The 17,631-nt window shown below is 32.0% G+C and overlaps 3 protein-coding genes across 4 annotated transcripts in view; 2 read left to right on the plus strand and 1 right to left on the minus strand.

Moving 5' to 3' along the window:
• LOC125055729 (protein unzipped) overlaps window positions 1-7,842 on the minus strand; it is a 36,938-nt gene extending 29,096 nt beyond the window's left edge. For both annotated transcript variants that reach the window (XM_047658249.1, XM_047658248.1), the window contains exon 1: window positions 7,652-7,842. The gene's annotated coding sequence lies outside the window, so the exon portion shown is untranslated. The remainder of the gene's footprint in view (window positions 1-7,651) is intronic.
• LOC125055726 (mitoguardin) overlaps window positions 1-17,617 on the plus strand; it is a 59,118-nt gene extending 41,501 nt beyond the window's left edge. Inside the window, exons 4-10 of the mRNA XM_047658238.1 lie at window positions 12,787-12,953; window positions 13,552-13,725; window positions 13,970-14,079; window positions 14,767-14,935; window positions 15,393-15,497; window positions 15,768-15,896; window positions 16,226-17,617. Of these exons, the coding sequence (XP_047514194.1) occupies window positions 12,787-12,953; window positions 13,552-13,725; window positions 13,970-14,079; window positions 14,767-14,935; window positions 15,393-15,497; window positions 15,768-15,896; window positions 16,226-16,540 (1,169 nt within the window). The 3' untranslated portion in view covers window positions 16,541-17,617. The remainder of the gene's footprint in view (window positions 1-12,786; window positions 12,954-13,551; window positions 13,726-13,969; window positions 14,080-14,766; window positions 14,936-15,392; window positions 15,498-15,767; window positions 15,897-16,225) is intronic.
• LOC125055730 lies at window positions 9,300-11,382 on the plus strand. Its single transcript, XM_047658250.1, has 5 exons — window positions 9,300-9,318; window positions 9,428-9,525; window positions 9,664-9,864; window positions 10,612-10,909; window positions 11,082-11,382. Exons 3-5 carry the CDS (start codon window positions 9,664-9,666, stop codon window positions 11,378-11,380), a joined length of 798 nt encoding a protein of 265 aa, XP_047514206.1. The 5' UTR covers window positions 9,300-9,318; window positions 9,428-9,525; the 3' UTR covers window positions 11,381-11,382.
• Window positions 17,618-17,631: the final 14 nt, after the last annotated feature.

The following is a 17,631-nucleotide window of genomic DNA, read 5'->3' on the forward strand; positions in this document are numbered from 1 at the left end:
TCATAAATAGCTAATTTGGAACATATTAGAACGTATCCGTATATTGTGAAACAGACCCTAAGGAAGATAAGTGATTCTTATCTACTCTACATCTTTCGTGTCAACCTTATTTTTTTACACGTTAAGTAAAATAAAACTAAGACCGGTTTCTGTTTGATGTATTTTTTTAAAGATTGTTCAGAAATTGCTCAGAAGTTCTGAATGTCCAGACTTCAGACTAACGCTAACGTACAAAAATACTGCGCAAATTCTATAAGTAAAAAAATAATGTTAATGCCGTCCTTAAGGCTTTCGTATTAAATTAAGTAAATCGTTGTAATCGTATTGAGGAAATAGGATTATTTTTGGGCGGATATTAAATTATGACCGGAGGTGTGAGAGTTTAGATGCGGGTTCTTTTGTGGTCAGTTTTAAAGACATCATTGTGACAAATATAGAATTATTGGTAATAAAATAAATTTTATGTGTTATTTTAATATTCGTTTAGTGATAATCACGGTCACTTAAGGGCAAGATCATATAAAAAAATCTTTGAATAAACGTTTAAACTTTATATGTATAAATAATTGTAAAATTATACAGCTCATTGAAAGTGTTTTCTCGAGCATGTTAATTTGACACGTGGCCTGGATGCGCACGCGCCGGCTAGAGGGAAATTTATTAAGAAGTGTATCCTCATTTATTTTTTAACCAAAATAATTATACCTATACCAAATGGTGTTGGTACAGTTTTTTAAAACAAATACCTTGTATCAAGTTCAGAACAAGTACAAAGAGATATGATGATATAAATTAGATTTAAAAAGGTCCTGTCGGTAAATATATTTTAAAACATAATAGTTTTGTAATGCACCAAGAAGTGTCATCGCCTGTCTCTTCATTTAATTTCCTCTGCGTAATAGGCGCTTGTTTATTGCGAGTAATTAATTCCAACCTTAGTTACAACATAGAATGCAAGCTGTACAAAGTATGTTAGTTATAAAAAATACTCAAAGGACATTTCGACATTAAAAACCAGATTTTTCATATTACTTAGCCTTGTCTTAGTTTTAATAACGTTGATAAATTAAAGCGAAAATTTATTGCAGAATAATAGTTAAAATATTGTTACAAGTTGGAAATGCGTAGATTTTTGAATTTCGAATATCGATAATTTAAGTGTATGTTTGATTTATAAGAAAACCCAAGTCCCAAGATGTATTCGCATTTCGTGTAAATCAATTGTTCGAATGGCCATGACCCCTCGCCACTCGTTGACGGGTATCGTCACGGAAATCATTTGTGATCTCGAAAACATCACGCTTTTTAATAAGAGCAAAACATTTTCAACTAACAGTTATTCGTTATAAATTCTGTTCTTATATTCATCAAAATCGGTAGAGCGTTTTACGATTCGTTAAGGTAACGAATAAAAAATAATAAAAATAAGAGGTGATTAAAATGTTGTATATATTCGGTTTTATCAATAAAAAACTATATATCATCTTTTTTTTTATTACCTGATGTTAAGTGATACCATAGACACTTATATTGTCAGAAGGCTCGCAAGTGTGTTGCAGGCTTTTAAAAAAAAATCCGTGAAGGACCCTAAGTATTTTAATAAAAAATATATTGGTCATATTTCGTCACCTATACCACTTTCTTAATCTTCAATACAACTCTGTTATTTATATGCTCTTGTAATAGTCACAATTCAGACTCCTAAATTGACTTTATTTGTTAGACTTTTACTTTGTGACTCGCTTTTCTACTTGATGGAAAAACTCCGACGAGGCCAGTCGGAAAAAAGATGTTTATCCTGTAGACCAAGTTGGTTTTCACTTTGCTTTAAACTCTCGGATGGAGACTCTTTTATTACTTTTAATTTACGTGATTTCATTTAATACGTTTTCGGATAATCTCTACTTTGACTTCTTTATATACCAGAATTATACTTCAAAATAGTTTCAATCAAATTTTAATTGGTATTTGTTGTTCTTGACTCTTGTGACGGGATAGCTGTACAAGTATAGGAATATTGATTATTTTTGTAAAAGTAAATATATCTAAATATATAAAAGAAAGTCGTGTTTGTTACAACACTTATAACTCGAGAACGGCTGGACCGATTGCCATGGTTTTTGATTTGTCGAAAATATCGGATAAGTTATCGAATAACAATAAATTAATTAATTAATTTTACGAATGCAAAAACCATATGGTGCCATCTGTTGACAAAACTACGCATCATTTTACGTTTAATTCGTGTCAGTTCAAGAAATTCCGATCTTGAGGTAAAATGAGGAGATGCATAACCATGCTTTGATCCTGATCAAAAGATGTTGGATATCAGAAAGTGCTTAACATGCAGTATCGCCATATTGACGCTAGAGAGAAGATGCCTAATGTGTAAAACTGCCATTCTTCTTTCGCAATGGCAAGCAATAAAACATTTCTGTATTTGACAAAAAAGTTGTATTAATGTAATACTGAACATTAATGAAATCCTAAAATAAGTTAAATTAAAGTAACAACGATATTATAAGGTTGTAGGGCGGAACGAAGTTAGCCAGGTCAGCTAGTTCTTAGTATAAATAATATACAACATACGGCAGAACTTTATCCAAGTTGAGGTTGATAATAACGCTAGATTTAGATCAGTGTATGAAGATTCGGAAGATTAATTATTATAAGAAATGAGCAGCTGCAAGCGTCCCCTTCTAACGATTGTTCCGCCAAGGGTCGTTTTAATAGGGAGCAATAGTCGGACAGCAAAAACTATTTAGACGACTCAGGTACCTTATGCTAGTCATTTGATTAATATTACGTGAACACTACGCTTTGCTTCTTAAACCGATTATGAATCGGAAAATAACGTTACTTTTGACGTGATAACGTCTTTAAAATCGTTTTAGTCGGGTGACATGTTCAGAAACTTGTGTCACACCAAAACCTCACGAGCGCGATCGCAGGTATAACGAGAGAGACCGATCTCCCGTCTCATCTCGAGCGCTGCCAGTCATTCCGTGAATGTATGAAGAAAAATGTATATCATAGTCGAATAAGTAAACTTGTCATTTTACACCCGAAATTTATCATCAAAAGTGTGAATAAAACGATAGATGTAATTTAAAATTTGAAAAAATTGTTATCTTCATTAATTCCTTACTTCCCAAAAACTTATATCACCAATAAGGCGTTATCACGTAAACATCTCGATCGTAAACCTACTTTACAAACAACCAATAATTTTTTTTACTATACATTGCTTGCAATAGTGACATGTCCTGACTGATTTTATTATACACTCGTAGTGAATCCGATTTTGTGTTGCCAGAATTCGAACTAACCATTTAACCTGTTGCCTCACTGAGCCATGGAGCGAATGTAAATACAAAAATGTATGGTGAATGAATTGAATGCGATCAATGGCTTTGTAAAATTGACTTCGTGTTACAGCTTGTTCACTGTTCTCTATCGTATTATTGATTTTCATTGGTTTTGTTCGCTTTTGTGTATACAATTACTCAACTATATTGCAAAATGTTGATGGAATTCCGATTTTTATTTACGCAACAATTTGATTAAAATCTTCATTGTTTCATACGGGAATTTAGTCAACGTGCATGTGGTTAACAAGATATATCACTTGTCCAATGTATTTTAAATCGTATATCAGTTTTACTTATAATATATAATCAAAAAACCCAGAAGCACAATTGCTAGTGCGAAAACACAAAAATAATTTGCTTTTGAAGGGCCATTTTGTTGAATCATAAGAATACAAGATAACAAGAATTTGTTCGCATCGTGCCCTTTCGTAATAGGTAACGTGTTACTTTCTAAAATATGAAGTAAATGTTCTGGTTGTATATTATATATATTTATCTTGCCTAGACGAGGGTACAAAGTGGACTGAAAGGCTCTTATTATAGTTAGCGGCACCCTAGTTATAGAATTTCCCCTTAGTTGGTACAGTTATAGGAAATGCATTAAGCTATTAGTAAACTGTTAGCGAACCTCACTATAGTATAGTACATAGTTGAATATTTGTTCTAATCGAATCTGACCTAACCTTCATTCATAACAAGTTCTATAAGGTCAAAACTACCCACGCTAAAGTTGAGACATTGAACTTAATCATTGACTTTGATATTTATTACTTGTGATCTATCAAAATGCAATAATTAAAATAGCCATAAAGTAATTTATACGTATAATTTGCAAATATGCATTTCTAAGCAAAACGTAGCCAAAAATTATTTCACTTGCCTGCTAGTATTTTATTTATTTCTTGTAACGAAATAATTTGAAACGATACTCGCACAATGCGTTGATTATATTTTTTTATCTCTAATATTACTAATGATGTCATTTCTTAAGACGACAGTAACGGTCATATCTTTATCAATATTTGATGAGAATTCGCATTGTTTCTATTTTTACAAATACTTCTTGGAAGCTACACAAATAACCTTTTGTAATGTAAATTGTGTTATTAATTTTTGAGCATGCCAGAATTTTTGTAATAACTTCTTTATTTAAAGGAAGAGTAGAGTCTAAAGAATATATAGATATAACATCTATACAGCCTATTTACTTTATTTAGGCTAAATGTCATGATTTATTTAATCCCGCGGGTGTGTTTGGCAATTCTTGGCCGTTGCTTCGCAAGGAGAGGGGTTTCGTCGCGCGGGCGCGTATCGATCGAGTTCCCGTTTCCCACAACGCCGTTGCTCGCAGACGAATAAGAGAAACAGACCCATATTTGCTCCCTTATCAAAACCACTTCCAGACTGAGCCCTTAACCCTTCGTTTGATTGTAATGTCAACATGTCATTAGATCAATTGGCAAGCATCAAAAAAAAATGAACGTAATTCGGTAGCAGTTTTATCATAGTTTTTTCACATTTGAAAACAGCTATCTTTTATTTCGTTATATTTAGTTGACGGAATTTTTGCAAACAATAACAGTAAATTTTTATTGTTATGACTTCATTGCTCTTTGGACAGTTACCTATGAGAGAAAATTATTATGGTACGTATTTACTTTTGCACGTATGTCTTTAATGGATAAATTATCTATACATTTTCTGAAGCAATGTCCATAATTTTTCTGTTCAAGGCAATTATGACAGTTCCCTCGTGGAAATTGACACAATTTTCCAGTCGACAACGTGCCCACCCCATCTTATTGCGTCATGAAATTGTCCCAAGATGTAGGCCTCGCTCTATGTAGGGCACACAAATTACCAATTATTCTGTCAAAAAATCAGATCCTCATTACCATATCATAGAAAAAAAAATGGCATTATGACATTCGTATTTGTCCGATACACATAATTTAAATTAAGTTGATATTTTTAAAGAGCTTGGACAATAACACTTGTCTTTTGATTTCAGAAGTCCGTTCACTTGCATACATTGCATCACATTGGTAATTGCTAAGAATTGGGTGAATGAACTTTCGGTAACGTATTATTAAACTTCATTGGCAATTACTAATCAACTTTTGATCGAACGGATATGAACAAGTACTAAGCGATCGATCCGTCGCTAGCCATTTAATCCCGAAACCGGATATAATCAAACTTTTCTATTAGCATACATAAAGTGTAAAGTCTTCAGTGGGCCCAACTCACATCTCTGTTTTATGACTATAATTAATCTGATAGAAAGAAAAAAGCAGTAAAAATAACATTTAAAAATAAATAAACTTAACAATTATCACGTCTCTATTTTTGACTATATATTTCTTTTCATATATATATTTCTTATCAGCTGTATAAGATCTGGTGCGAATACTTTTCCTCTACCAATTTCGGTCTTGGGCTTCTTTTACAACGGTGCATAATTTTGAGGACAGGTCTTTGACTTGATCAGTCCATCTCGTTGGCGAACGTCCACACGGTGTTGCAGTGAGTTTCTCTACGTTCTCGTCGCCTTTCGCCGTCGTATTTCTTCGAATACCTCGTAAATCGGTTATGGATGAAGTTACAACCAATTAGCTAATTTACACTTCGACGTACGCCTACTATTCGTATCGTTAAATAATAGGCATATCCACAAGTTTGTTTACTTATTAGGTAGGCTGTGCAAAAGCAAATTCCTGTATGACGTGAGCTCATAGATCGATACCACGACGCCAAGTGTTCTGACGCGACGGCCTCTGGCCTAATATTACCGATACAATTAAAGCTCATTTAATTGTTTCTATTCCTGGTGCTATAAGAGTTTGATATATATATATATATATATATATATATGTATATCTTTCTCGCATGGAAACTAATCTAAGGCGTTTGAAAATATGCTTTTCGGATACAAGCATTTTAAATATGGCACTTGTTAGCATTAGTTCGATTACTCTTAGATTCTATATATTATTATTAATTTAAATTGGTTTAAAAACCTCTCGATTTTTAATTATGGCGGATGTAACTACGTATTTTTTGCCTTCGAACAATCCGATTCGTCACTAGCAATTTTTATTCATGTTAAATTCTTGAGATTTGAGTCATTACATTTACCTAATCAAGGCTAAAGGTGACATAGATTATAACATAATCCTATTATAATTATTCTGAACAAATTATACCAAAATTAAATTACTACGTAAGTTCATTTAAATTAGAAGGAATCTGTGTGCACAGGCTATGTATTATTATAATTCTATACCAACAAAATCGCTAGCATGTATAGTTTGTTAAAATATAAATAAAATTTTCAATGCAAGCTAGCACGTGGAGCGATATGCAGCTGTCGCTGACAATGCGAATTCCCGAATCTTTGTTGACAGATGTATGTGGGGATCTCTACACGAAACGTCATTGTAAATTGTTCTTTATTCGAAATATATTTTTTATTCTATTTTACCAAATACCGCGCAATCCAAAAAAGGTTTTTCTTTAAAAGCAGGTATAAGAATTAAAGGTATTGATACAAGACGTTATATAACTTATAGGAAAATGTCTTCCGGGTGAACATAGACATATTTTGTGAGTAACTTACTGGTAGCAATAGTATGACAAATAAAAAATAATTTTCAATACTTTGTTTTTTATTTGTTTCGTAGACTTTTAATATGAATACTAAAACACAAAAATAACAGCTGATCTTTAAATATTGCGTACAAAATATGCTTCTTAGAATTATCATTCAAACAGCTTCAGCTGGCTTTACAACAATTATACTAAATACCTATATACATCATAACTCCATTAAGCTACAAGAAAATTGCAATCTGCTTCCCGGATGAGAGAAGATTTATGTCATATAGGATCAGTCCATTACATAAGTCTGGCATCTAAACCTCTATGCTGAACCGGTTTAAAGAAAACGTGTTAGGAGGTCCTCGCGAGATGTTTTTAAAAGTTACTCTTGTAACCTCTGTGTAGTACGTACATATATTTTATTCTTCGTACATATTATGGTTTACCAATAGCTATATTGCTAATACACACAGTATTGGTACTTCAAGCATTTTATTAAGTCTTATTTTATGCGTCAGGATTTTTCATCATACAGCTGCATCCATCAAACGTTTAAAACAGATTATTCATTAATTTAAAAATATTTGCTTACCGTTTCCAGCATTATAATTTATTACGTGTTTATATAATAACTATACTTTAAATAAATTTTGAGACATTTTTTAATTTTCTGATCTTACCTGTTTTACAAAAACCGGCGTTAATATAACGCGTAAAGAAGAAAACACGAATCGAAATCCAAACGCACAACACAACGAAACACTAGATCCACAATATTTACTGGATGACAATTAGAAATCGTAAAATTGTATAGAGATGAGCAATACCAGCGCAATGCAGTGCCTGTCGCCGACTGACGGAGAAATCCCCGCGCGTGAGGTATAGAGCAATGAGCATAGAGTGTAGTCTGGTCGAGCGCAAACCTTATTGCCACTCGCTAGGGTTCTCAACTGTATTATATTTATAATTAGTACTACTCCTATACGAATCAGTAGAATCTTTATTATATATTATATAAGGCGTTATTTTGTGCAGACATAGGTATGAACTTTCTCTTTTTTTATATTTTGTAAATTTTACAATCTAATGCAGAATCACTTTAGGAGACTTATTTCAGGGTCATTCATTGTTTAGCCTTATGTGCCTGACATACACTCATAGAAATATAAATTAAGTGTTACAACTTACAGTCAAGGTTCGACCACTTGCCTCCTGGGTTAGAGGTACATGCTTAACCACTGCCGATACTACGCGAGTCTTTTTATAAAATTCGAGATTCTTTAAAAAATCTATGAAATATTTCAAGGAAACGTAACACAGAGAACAAAACTAATATAATAAAAAATAAAAAATCTAGAGTAGACATAACTCGGTGTTGCATTATAACAAACGTAAAAGAAAGAGAATTAAAAAACCAAACACACAGTTTTGAAGTTTCGCGTTTGGTCAGATAACTTCATTAATATTGAATATGTCGCACAATAGGCCTTCACCGAAAACGCTGCCATATTTTACGTAACAAAACAACGCCGGGTTTATTACCTATGTATATAAAAAAGGCACATATAAAGTTATTATTAAGCTTACCCGAATAGAAGTATATTTTAATTAAATTAAATGCAATAATTACCTTATACATATATAACAATCATGTCTAAATTATAATAATTATGTTTATTCACCGACTATATTTTATAACAGTATGTAGGAACAGTTTGATTAAAATAAAATTATTAACGAAGCAGTGGCGATTCCAACGATAAAATTAAATATTGCGAAAATTCCGGGTAAAATAATTAATTACGGTAAACGTAAGCCGACACCGACTTACGCCGCACCTTAACAATAAATTATTTCGGTTAACCGCAAAACAATTTAGTTTAAAGACATTATGTACTACTGAATATAATAGACAGGCAATTTCATGCCAATGCTAGTAAACTTATTTTTCTATTATACATTAAAACCAATTCAAGAGAGTCGAGACATCCCCTTGTTACCATAGTAAATTACCTAATAATTCGCTCCTTCAGTCCTTCTCCTTTTGGTTCACCAAAGCACATTAAATTATTAATAAATACTTTAGCTATCTGATAAAAGATGGCACCTACAACACATTTGATTTTTCTCGCTAAGTTACGCAGACTATAGATGGCTCTATCTAAGAATTGTAATAATTGTACATAGGTACGCAGTGTATCCATTGTCCGCTACGTCTGTGACCTTAAGAAGTGTCAATTTTCAACAGATGTCAAAACTCAAATCTGTCATATAGTTCATAAAATTAAAATTTAAAACAAAATATCAGCAGATTCAAGAGTGTATGAGAAATGACGTGTGTTTATTTGTATGTACATAAATCGGAAAACATAAAATTAAATTGATAAAGAAGAATTAAATTTTAATTTACTTTATTTAAGGTTCTATATTATTATGAGATATTGATTACTTTGTAGCAATACTAGAGGGGATATTTCACAAAACAAAGCATTGATTTTATTTGTTTTGAAATTGATATTTTAGTGTTCTAAACTGTGGTATTAAATTTAAAAAGGTAAGCTATAATAATATCATGAAGTAACAAAAAACTTAAGAAATGTTCATGAATTAAGAATGTTTCAAATAAAATAACGCATTTCAGCATGATAGTTTTTAGAACTTGTATTGAATCCAAAAAACATATTACTTTCAGATGGCTCCTCAACGCAAAGTATCCATGAAACAACTTGATATCATGGTTAAATACTTCGAATCACATAAACATTTAGTAGGTAAATCAAGAACCCAAACAATTGCAAACAATATGATTGCACAAGAAAAATGGTTAGCAGTAAGCAAGATATTAAATGCTGTAAAAGGAGGTGCTGTACGGACTCCAGAGCAGTGGAGAAGGGTAATTATCATTGATTAATAATGTAAGTCTTAAGAGAAATATTTTTGTGGGCTATGTTACCCCAGTAGCCCTGGGGTGTACACATATTCTTGTTTTCATACTTAATTTTTCTCTTTTGGCAAGAAGGTTATCTACTGTTAATATAATAGTTTTAACTTTTTGAAGTGAAAATTTTTTATCGGGGTTGGAAAAAAATTTAGTGTAACATTTTTTCGTTACGCGTCACATTTTTCCGTTACGCGCCATCTTTTTTGAAGTGAAGCTTTATCGGCGTTGGAAAAAAATTTACCGTCACAGTTTTCGGTTACGCGCCTTCTTTTTCTTGTCCCTACCACGGTTGATCTGAAGAGATTCGAAGCCATTAATAACAAATATATATTATAATAACGATAACAATGATAGTAATAATTCTATTACAATTAATGAAATTCTGTAATAATCTTAGTAGTAATAATGTAAAATGAAATAATTGTATTTGTATTCATGTCTATGATAATAAAAGCCTTTTGTTAAACTTTATCTAATTTAACTTTATTTAACCAATTTCTGTAAAGTTGCATATAGTAGATCATTTTTCGAAAAATAAGGTCATAAAGAAGTTTCACTTCTTACATGTGTACACCTAGTACACGCACACATTTTTTTTATTAATGCTCCTCTAAACTAGTATATATATACATTGTAAACTAAAATGTCCAAAGCAGCCCCCATTATTTAACAAAAACCAATGACATATTTTTATTTCAGTATTTTACGGAATGGACAAGTAAATGTCGTAAAAAGGCTAATAATGCACTCAAAAGCGGTGAAAAAAAAATGACATTAAATGATATTGAAATAAGACTCTTGCAAATAGTTGGAAACATGGGAGTGAAAGTAAGCCCAAAATCTTCATCAGCATCAAGTGAAACGGATAATTTGAAAGAAGACTATAGTATGGATATTAAAACTGAATATTCTGAAGTTGAATTGGTTTTTGCTGAAGATTATAATACAGAGGAAATAAGAAACAATTCCAATTGTAATAAACAAACAGATGCAGAAGGTAATAATTAAATAATTATTGAAGTCAAAAACAATTTTACAATGTAGTGGAAATCCTATCCATTCAAAATATGTACCCTAGTGACTTAAATCTCATAATTAATGTAGCTTTGTATTTGTTTTAAAGTTTTTGATATATTTATACTGATACATTAATTATATTGTACTTTCAGTTAAAGACATAAATTTGCATGAGCAACAAAATGAAAAATCATATGTGACTCCACCGCCTCAATGGGCCTTAGATTTAGAAGAACGGAGAGTGACTTCACAAGAGAGAATGGCCGATGCCCTACAGTCAATAGCAAGTACTCTCCGTAGTCAGGAACAAAGGAGAATATTGCATGATAAAAAAATTGCAAATAGCCTCACTGTCATAACAGACAAAATACAAGAACTTACCAGTGGTATACAATTTGTATTGCAAGATATAGAGGAGTGCAAGCATGCAATAAAGAAGATACCACAATGAAAGAAGTTATTATTCTTTAGTAGAATACTACTCTTGGAATTTCTTTTTGCGAACTAGTGAAATCAACTTTCAGTGGAGGACAACTATTAAAATAAAACAATTGTTAAACTCAAACTCAAACTATCTTTATAGTACACTTATGAATTGTCAGAAAGAAGTTAAATTAATTGTAAATTTTCATTTACTACCAGTTCGCAAGTCAAGGGCGTAGAGCGGGTTAGTCTGTAATATAAAAAGCTATTGCGTCAAAATTACAAAGTTTGAGCCTTACATCTCGCAAAAGATGGGACATGATGAGCCGTGTTGGTCTACTTGGTTGAGGTTGTGTATTCGGTTCACATCTGTACACTAATGGACTTTACTTTCTATGTCCAATGTCCATATAGAATATTTTGAGAATGCTCTAGAACCACAAATCGAGGGTCTGTGTCAGTCCTACAAGGTTGATATTTGCCTATTAAGGAAGAAAAAATGAAGAAACAGAAATAAGATAGAAAACCAAGGCGAAAGGGTTGTGGCGCCACTACTTTAATAGATGGAAAAGAGAAAGTCAATATTATAGTAATAAATTAGAGTTTTAGATTGAAGTAGTGTAAATATTTAAAATAATGTCTTAGAAATAAAATATAAGCTGGGTTATGTTATGTTATTTATATCCTTTATGAGACAAGGTTTGAATGAATGAATGCTTTCAGTGAATAATGAAAATTCGCGTTGAAGGAGTTTTATTTTTACGTCTATTTAAGACAATATATCACCAATTTTTGCCAATACTATATTTTTCGCTTTTCTACAAGATGGCGTATTATCTTTCATTATATCTCAATACTTTGAGAGTATTATATCAATTTCTCTTATATTTTTAGAATAATGAAATAACAAGACTGAAACATATATACTTACATATAAATTTTCTAGACGTTTGATAAAACACAAACTCTTATTAGAAATGACAATAGGTACTTCTTGATTATAAAATATCGTAACTACACTTAAATATATTGTTATGTATCTACATCTACTAACGTAACTCTCAATTACGCTTTAAAACAGATGGTATTCACAGCAGGTTCTGACCTGAGAATAAATATATCATTATTACTTACGTTAATTTTATTTCTATATTCTCTTAGATAGGCTTAATAACATTAACAAATTTAATTTACTAGATGTCGCACACGTTTAAAATATAGTTAGCACTAATACGGTCTGAACACTACGAATCAAGATATAAATCTATAGAAAAGTTTTAACTTTTACCTAAAAAAATACTGTCAGGACCTAATAGATTAGAATTTCTACCTTAGCTTAACTTACATAGCAAATGTACTATTACAATAAGAAAGTTTAATTTTTAATTTACATTTTTATTAATTAAATTCACTGAACTCTTCTGCTTTTTTCAGGTATGGAAGCCCTAGAAACAAGTATTAACTATTGGGAAGATGCGCTGGCAGCGTTTTCAGTAAACGCGCGTGGCGGAGGTGCTGGCACTTTGGCCCTCACGTCGCCAGAAGAAGCTGAATTTTGCAGGGAGATACAAGATTTGCTGCAAAACGCATATTTACTGCAGGTACTATTTATAGACATAAACAGAAAAACATACCAATATATATATATAAAGGGGAGCTATACAAGCTATAGGTATCTGAGGCTGTTGTGCGACCAGAACCCTAACCTTCAATAAGTCTAAATATTCGTTAGGTCCTTATAATCAATTTATTTTAATATATTATTATTAATATGATATACTATTATTTTTATATAATAATGCGATTAAACTAATGAAACGAATTAACTTAAAAACTGGATTGATTTAAAAAATCCTTTCACCGTTAGACTGCAGTGAAAAAAATCCATATTTCTAACATAACATTTCTAAAATGATGAAAAAAAGTCCAGTCGTGCGTACTTAATACGAATAAACATAACAAACAACAACTGAATAGAAAAAAATATATCGTTGTTAATTGCGATGTAATATTTTCATTATTACGCATTTAATATCAGACATTACATAAGTATAAACATCTTTTATACTGTTAAAAAAAGACTATAGATTTTTGTCTAGTTTAGAAATTGTTGTTTTTTCTATTTTTTAATGTGCTTCTTAAGACATTATTTGTAAAAGATATTTTTTTAATTTTTAAGAAAGTGTTTGATATTTTTAGGAGCGTTGCGAACTTCTATTCCTCGACCAACGGTCTGTGTTATTCCGTTCCGAGAGCGGGGGTGGCGAAGGTTCAGGCCGCGCGAGGTTATTATCTCACACCCATACAGTCTCAGATCATACTAGAAAAGAACATCACTCTAGCGCTGAGTCGTTTGCGTCAGCAGAGGATCAGGTGAGTTTTTAAGCAAACGGACAAGACCTGCAGGGTTACTCTGCAACTCCAATGAAGATTTCAGTTATGAGCCTTCGTACTATAGTTACGACATCAAGTCTGTGAGTGTTAAGATTACTATTTGTATGGTATTCAACTCCATATAAATCAATTTTCCTATTGCCCTCTACTTTGTAAGACTAGAAACATTGCAGTTTTAGGGTTAAAAAATCACTTGATGTTCGATAAATTTAATAAATTTCAGGTGGCTGACCTCAGAGACTTCGACGATTTAGCGGACTCACTACCAGAAATCGAGAGCTTAGAACTTTATCAAATGGCTCTTAAACAGCTAGAAACAGGCATTCCATACAGGTGCGATAATTTTTTAGTATTGTTCTAATAAATTGACAATAGTAGACGACTTTTACTACCAATTTTTTTTCTAGAGTTTTTCTACTTTAGTTTAGTTTACTTTACTTTTTTTACTTTTTTGTCTCAGATTTAGTGTGATTTATTTATAATTTTTCTTTGATAATAAATTAGTCTAACTAAGGGTTCATGTGTCGGCTTCCTGACGATACTTTTCTTTACTCTGAGCATAATTTGTCAATTATTTAGTTAAATATTAATTGGTTCGAACGATCGAACTCTGGGTTGAGAATCGCATTATTAACCGTCAAACTAACGGTTGTCCGTACTTAAACTAGATGATTAACGTTAATATCCGATTAATGCCACAAATATTTAGAAATAAAATTGAAGTTTGTATATTAAATGATGATGCTGAGTTGTTATATTGTGTAATACATCTACAATATACCCGTTAAACTAAGTAAGTCTGTTTAATGTCACGTAGCTGAAAGAAATTCACTTTTTGTCGTAAATATTTAGGAATTTTTCTATTTTTGTTTTGAAAGGAAAGAAAATATCATTTATGATGTCTGTATGCTACCGTTTTAAAATTTTCATCGCTGACCACGATTGCAAAAAGCACATGAATCGTCGAGTTTTGAAGTAAATTCGCGTTTATAGCCGTTTTAATAAAATGATTTATGGCAGGACACTCCGTACAGAAGTTCTCCAATGTAATACGGATTCAGAGTTTCTTTGCAAATTGCATTGTCTTCGTGTGGCCCTCCGGTCTGTATTTCGTGAAGCAGCGTCTTGGGCGTGGTTCGTCGACGCTGGGAGACAGGTGCTGACGGATCTCCTGCTTTTTGCTGACAAGGTACGATTACTGACATATTTCCTTGCCGGTCTAGTAGTAAGGGCATTCGACTGCAGAGCATATGGTCTCGAATTCAAATCCTGAGTCAATCTTAATAATATTGGTATAGATAATTGCAGGAGAATATTTTGATTATCAGTATGTTATCAGATGTCTTGACTAAAATGTTGACAATATAGACTTAAGCTACAAAATCCACACCTACAGCTTAAATCAGAAGACGCTACATTACAACAGGTCATTCATGTTGAGATGACTAACATCATTATTTCAGACTAACTTTTTAAAACTTTTTTCATAATATCTTTTGGTTCTATATTTTTTTAAATCTAATTTTTTGGTAACATTCAAAGTCATAGTCGGTTTCCTATGAATCTTAGTCTATCGTATGTCTCAGAAATGAATCTCTGAGCTTCTGTATAATTAGTATAATAAAATAGGTTATTGATATTTTTAGGAACCAAAAGAGTTCCTAATTGCATACGAAGAGATGGTGACGTGGACCACGGATGCTGCTAACTGGCCAATTATTGAGAGTGAACTTACCAGTAAAGGTGTTAAGGTAAGATTAAAATTTAATTATTATTTTTATGTATTGTATTGTGTCATTTTGTACAGTTACCTTAAAACATTACGCTCAAATCGTTTTACTTTTTCAATTATATAAGCTTTTATTCCAAATTTCACCAATATTATTAGAAATAAAAGGTTCATATATCAACAAGTCTTCATCAATGTCACTATTATTGTTCGAATCAAGACTATAAATGGATTGTACCTGGATCAAGTAATCCGCGGTTTCAGCGCGCTTAAGCTTAAAATAATATTCCAGGTGTTAACATTCTACGACGTGGTGCTGGATTTTATTCTCCTCGATGCATTTGAAGACCTGGCTTCGCCGCCAGCCTCTGTTCTAGCAGTCGTAAGAAATCGGTGGCTTTCGGATGGTTTCAAAGAAACGGTAAGTTCTGGTAGACCACAGTAGTTCGAAGTACTTTTATTTGTCAAATGTGGGTACCATAAGACACAGTCCGATTACCTACCCTTTACCAATATAGCTCTATTTAGTGTTTTCAGTATACGGACAGGATACGAATATCAGAAATAGTTGAAATATAATCAACGTATACCTAGAGGGTACAACATATAAAGTACCCTCAGTAAAAATTACTAAAAATTTAAATTGTTTGAAGTACTCCTAAATACTTTATAAACACTGTTGATTTATAAATCTAATTATTATAATATTAGACTAATAATTAATATGACTTATAAAGAATTTTTTTCCAGGCACTCACAACAGCTGTATGGTCCGTCATAAAGGCTAAGCGCCGATACTTACAATACCCCGACGGTTTCATGGCCCACTTTTATTCCATATCGGAACATCTTTTACCGGTCTTAGTTTGGGGTTTTCTCGGCCCAAGAGAGCGGTTGAGGGACGTTTGCGAATCATTTCAGTCAGAGATAGTAGGGTTTATTTCAGATCTATTCAGTTTCCAAAAGTCTAGATACACTAATGTCGAAGACCTAGCGGCAGACATAATGCAACACGCTAGAACCAGGGCTGTTAATATAACTGATAAATTGTCTGAGAGGATTTAAGTGTCGCAGAAATAATTGTCAAGAGTTACTCTAACGAAGACAACTATTTCATTGATGCTTATGTATTTGGACTTTCGCATGTGAAGGTCTTTTAAAAATTAGACTTCGGCGCAGGCGCCTATAATCATGACTTTATTCCTGAACGTAACTATGCCTCAAATCTATTAAATGTTTTGTCCTTATCTCTCTAGCTCTACTCGCATTTGCCAAACAAATAACTATTTTAGGATTATAGTAACGTTTATGAATAATTATTTCATTAATTTTTAACACCAGAACATTACTAGGCCTTATACGTCCAAATGCTAAAACATCATTTAAATATGCACCTTACTATAAAACATGTTTAGTCAGCTCTTAGGGCCGATTTACATTATCTTAGTGTTTAGGAGAGTGCTTTAGTACAACTTGAAAGGCAAGTTCTTTAGCGTAGCGTTTACATGTTTCAACTAAAGTACTATCCTAAAGCACTCTCCTAAACACTAAGATAATGTAAATCGGCCTTTAAATTGGATTGACTTGTGTATATTACTGCGAATTTTAAACCTATATACACAAGCTTGACGATTATTAAATCGTTTTAATTTCGTTTATGAAATTATTTCAGTCACACTTATAAAAGTTTGAACTTTTCGAATACCTTATGGTCTCAAATGTATCCAAGGAAATATATGCATTTAATATTATAAGTAATTAAATGATAATATTGGAAAACTAATGTAAATCATGGTAGCTTCGTTAAATATGTCACAATTTAATTTTTCTGTCTTATTTGGAAACATAATATGATTTTGTATGAATATGCATCCTCACATAGGCAGGATTCGTACGTGAGGATGTACATTCTAACATAGTATTTTATTATTACTCTCCCGTAAACCTCAACTTTACAACACATTTTTATTCTTTGTATGTTTGTGAATAAGACTAGATTTGTGCCATAGTTAACTAGAAAATATTTTTTTAAGTTGTACAGCATTTGATTTGTATATAGGCATTTTATTTATCGCATTATTAAGGTCAGGTTTTGTAAATTATTTTTAATTATGACATTATCCAATAAACATTAATTTTAGGTTTGATTGTTTTAT

This window comes from Pieris napi, chromosome 14 (assembly GCF_905475465.1).
Source record: "Pieris napi chromosome 14, ilPieNapi1.2, whole genome shotgun sequence".
Taxonomy (NCBI): Eukaryota; Metazoa; Arthropoda; class Insecta; order Lepidoptera; family Pieridae; genus Pieris; species Pieris napi.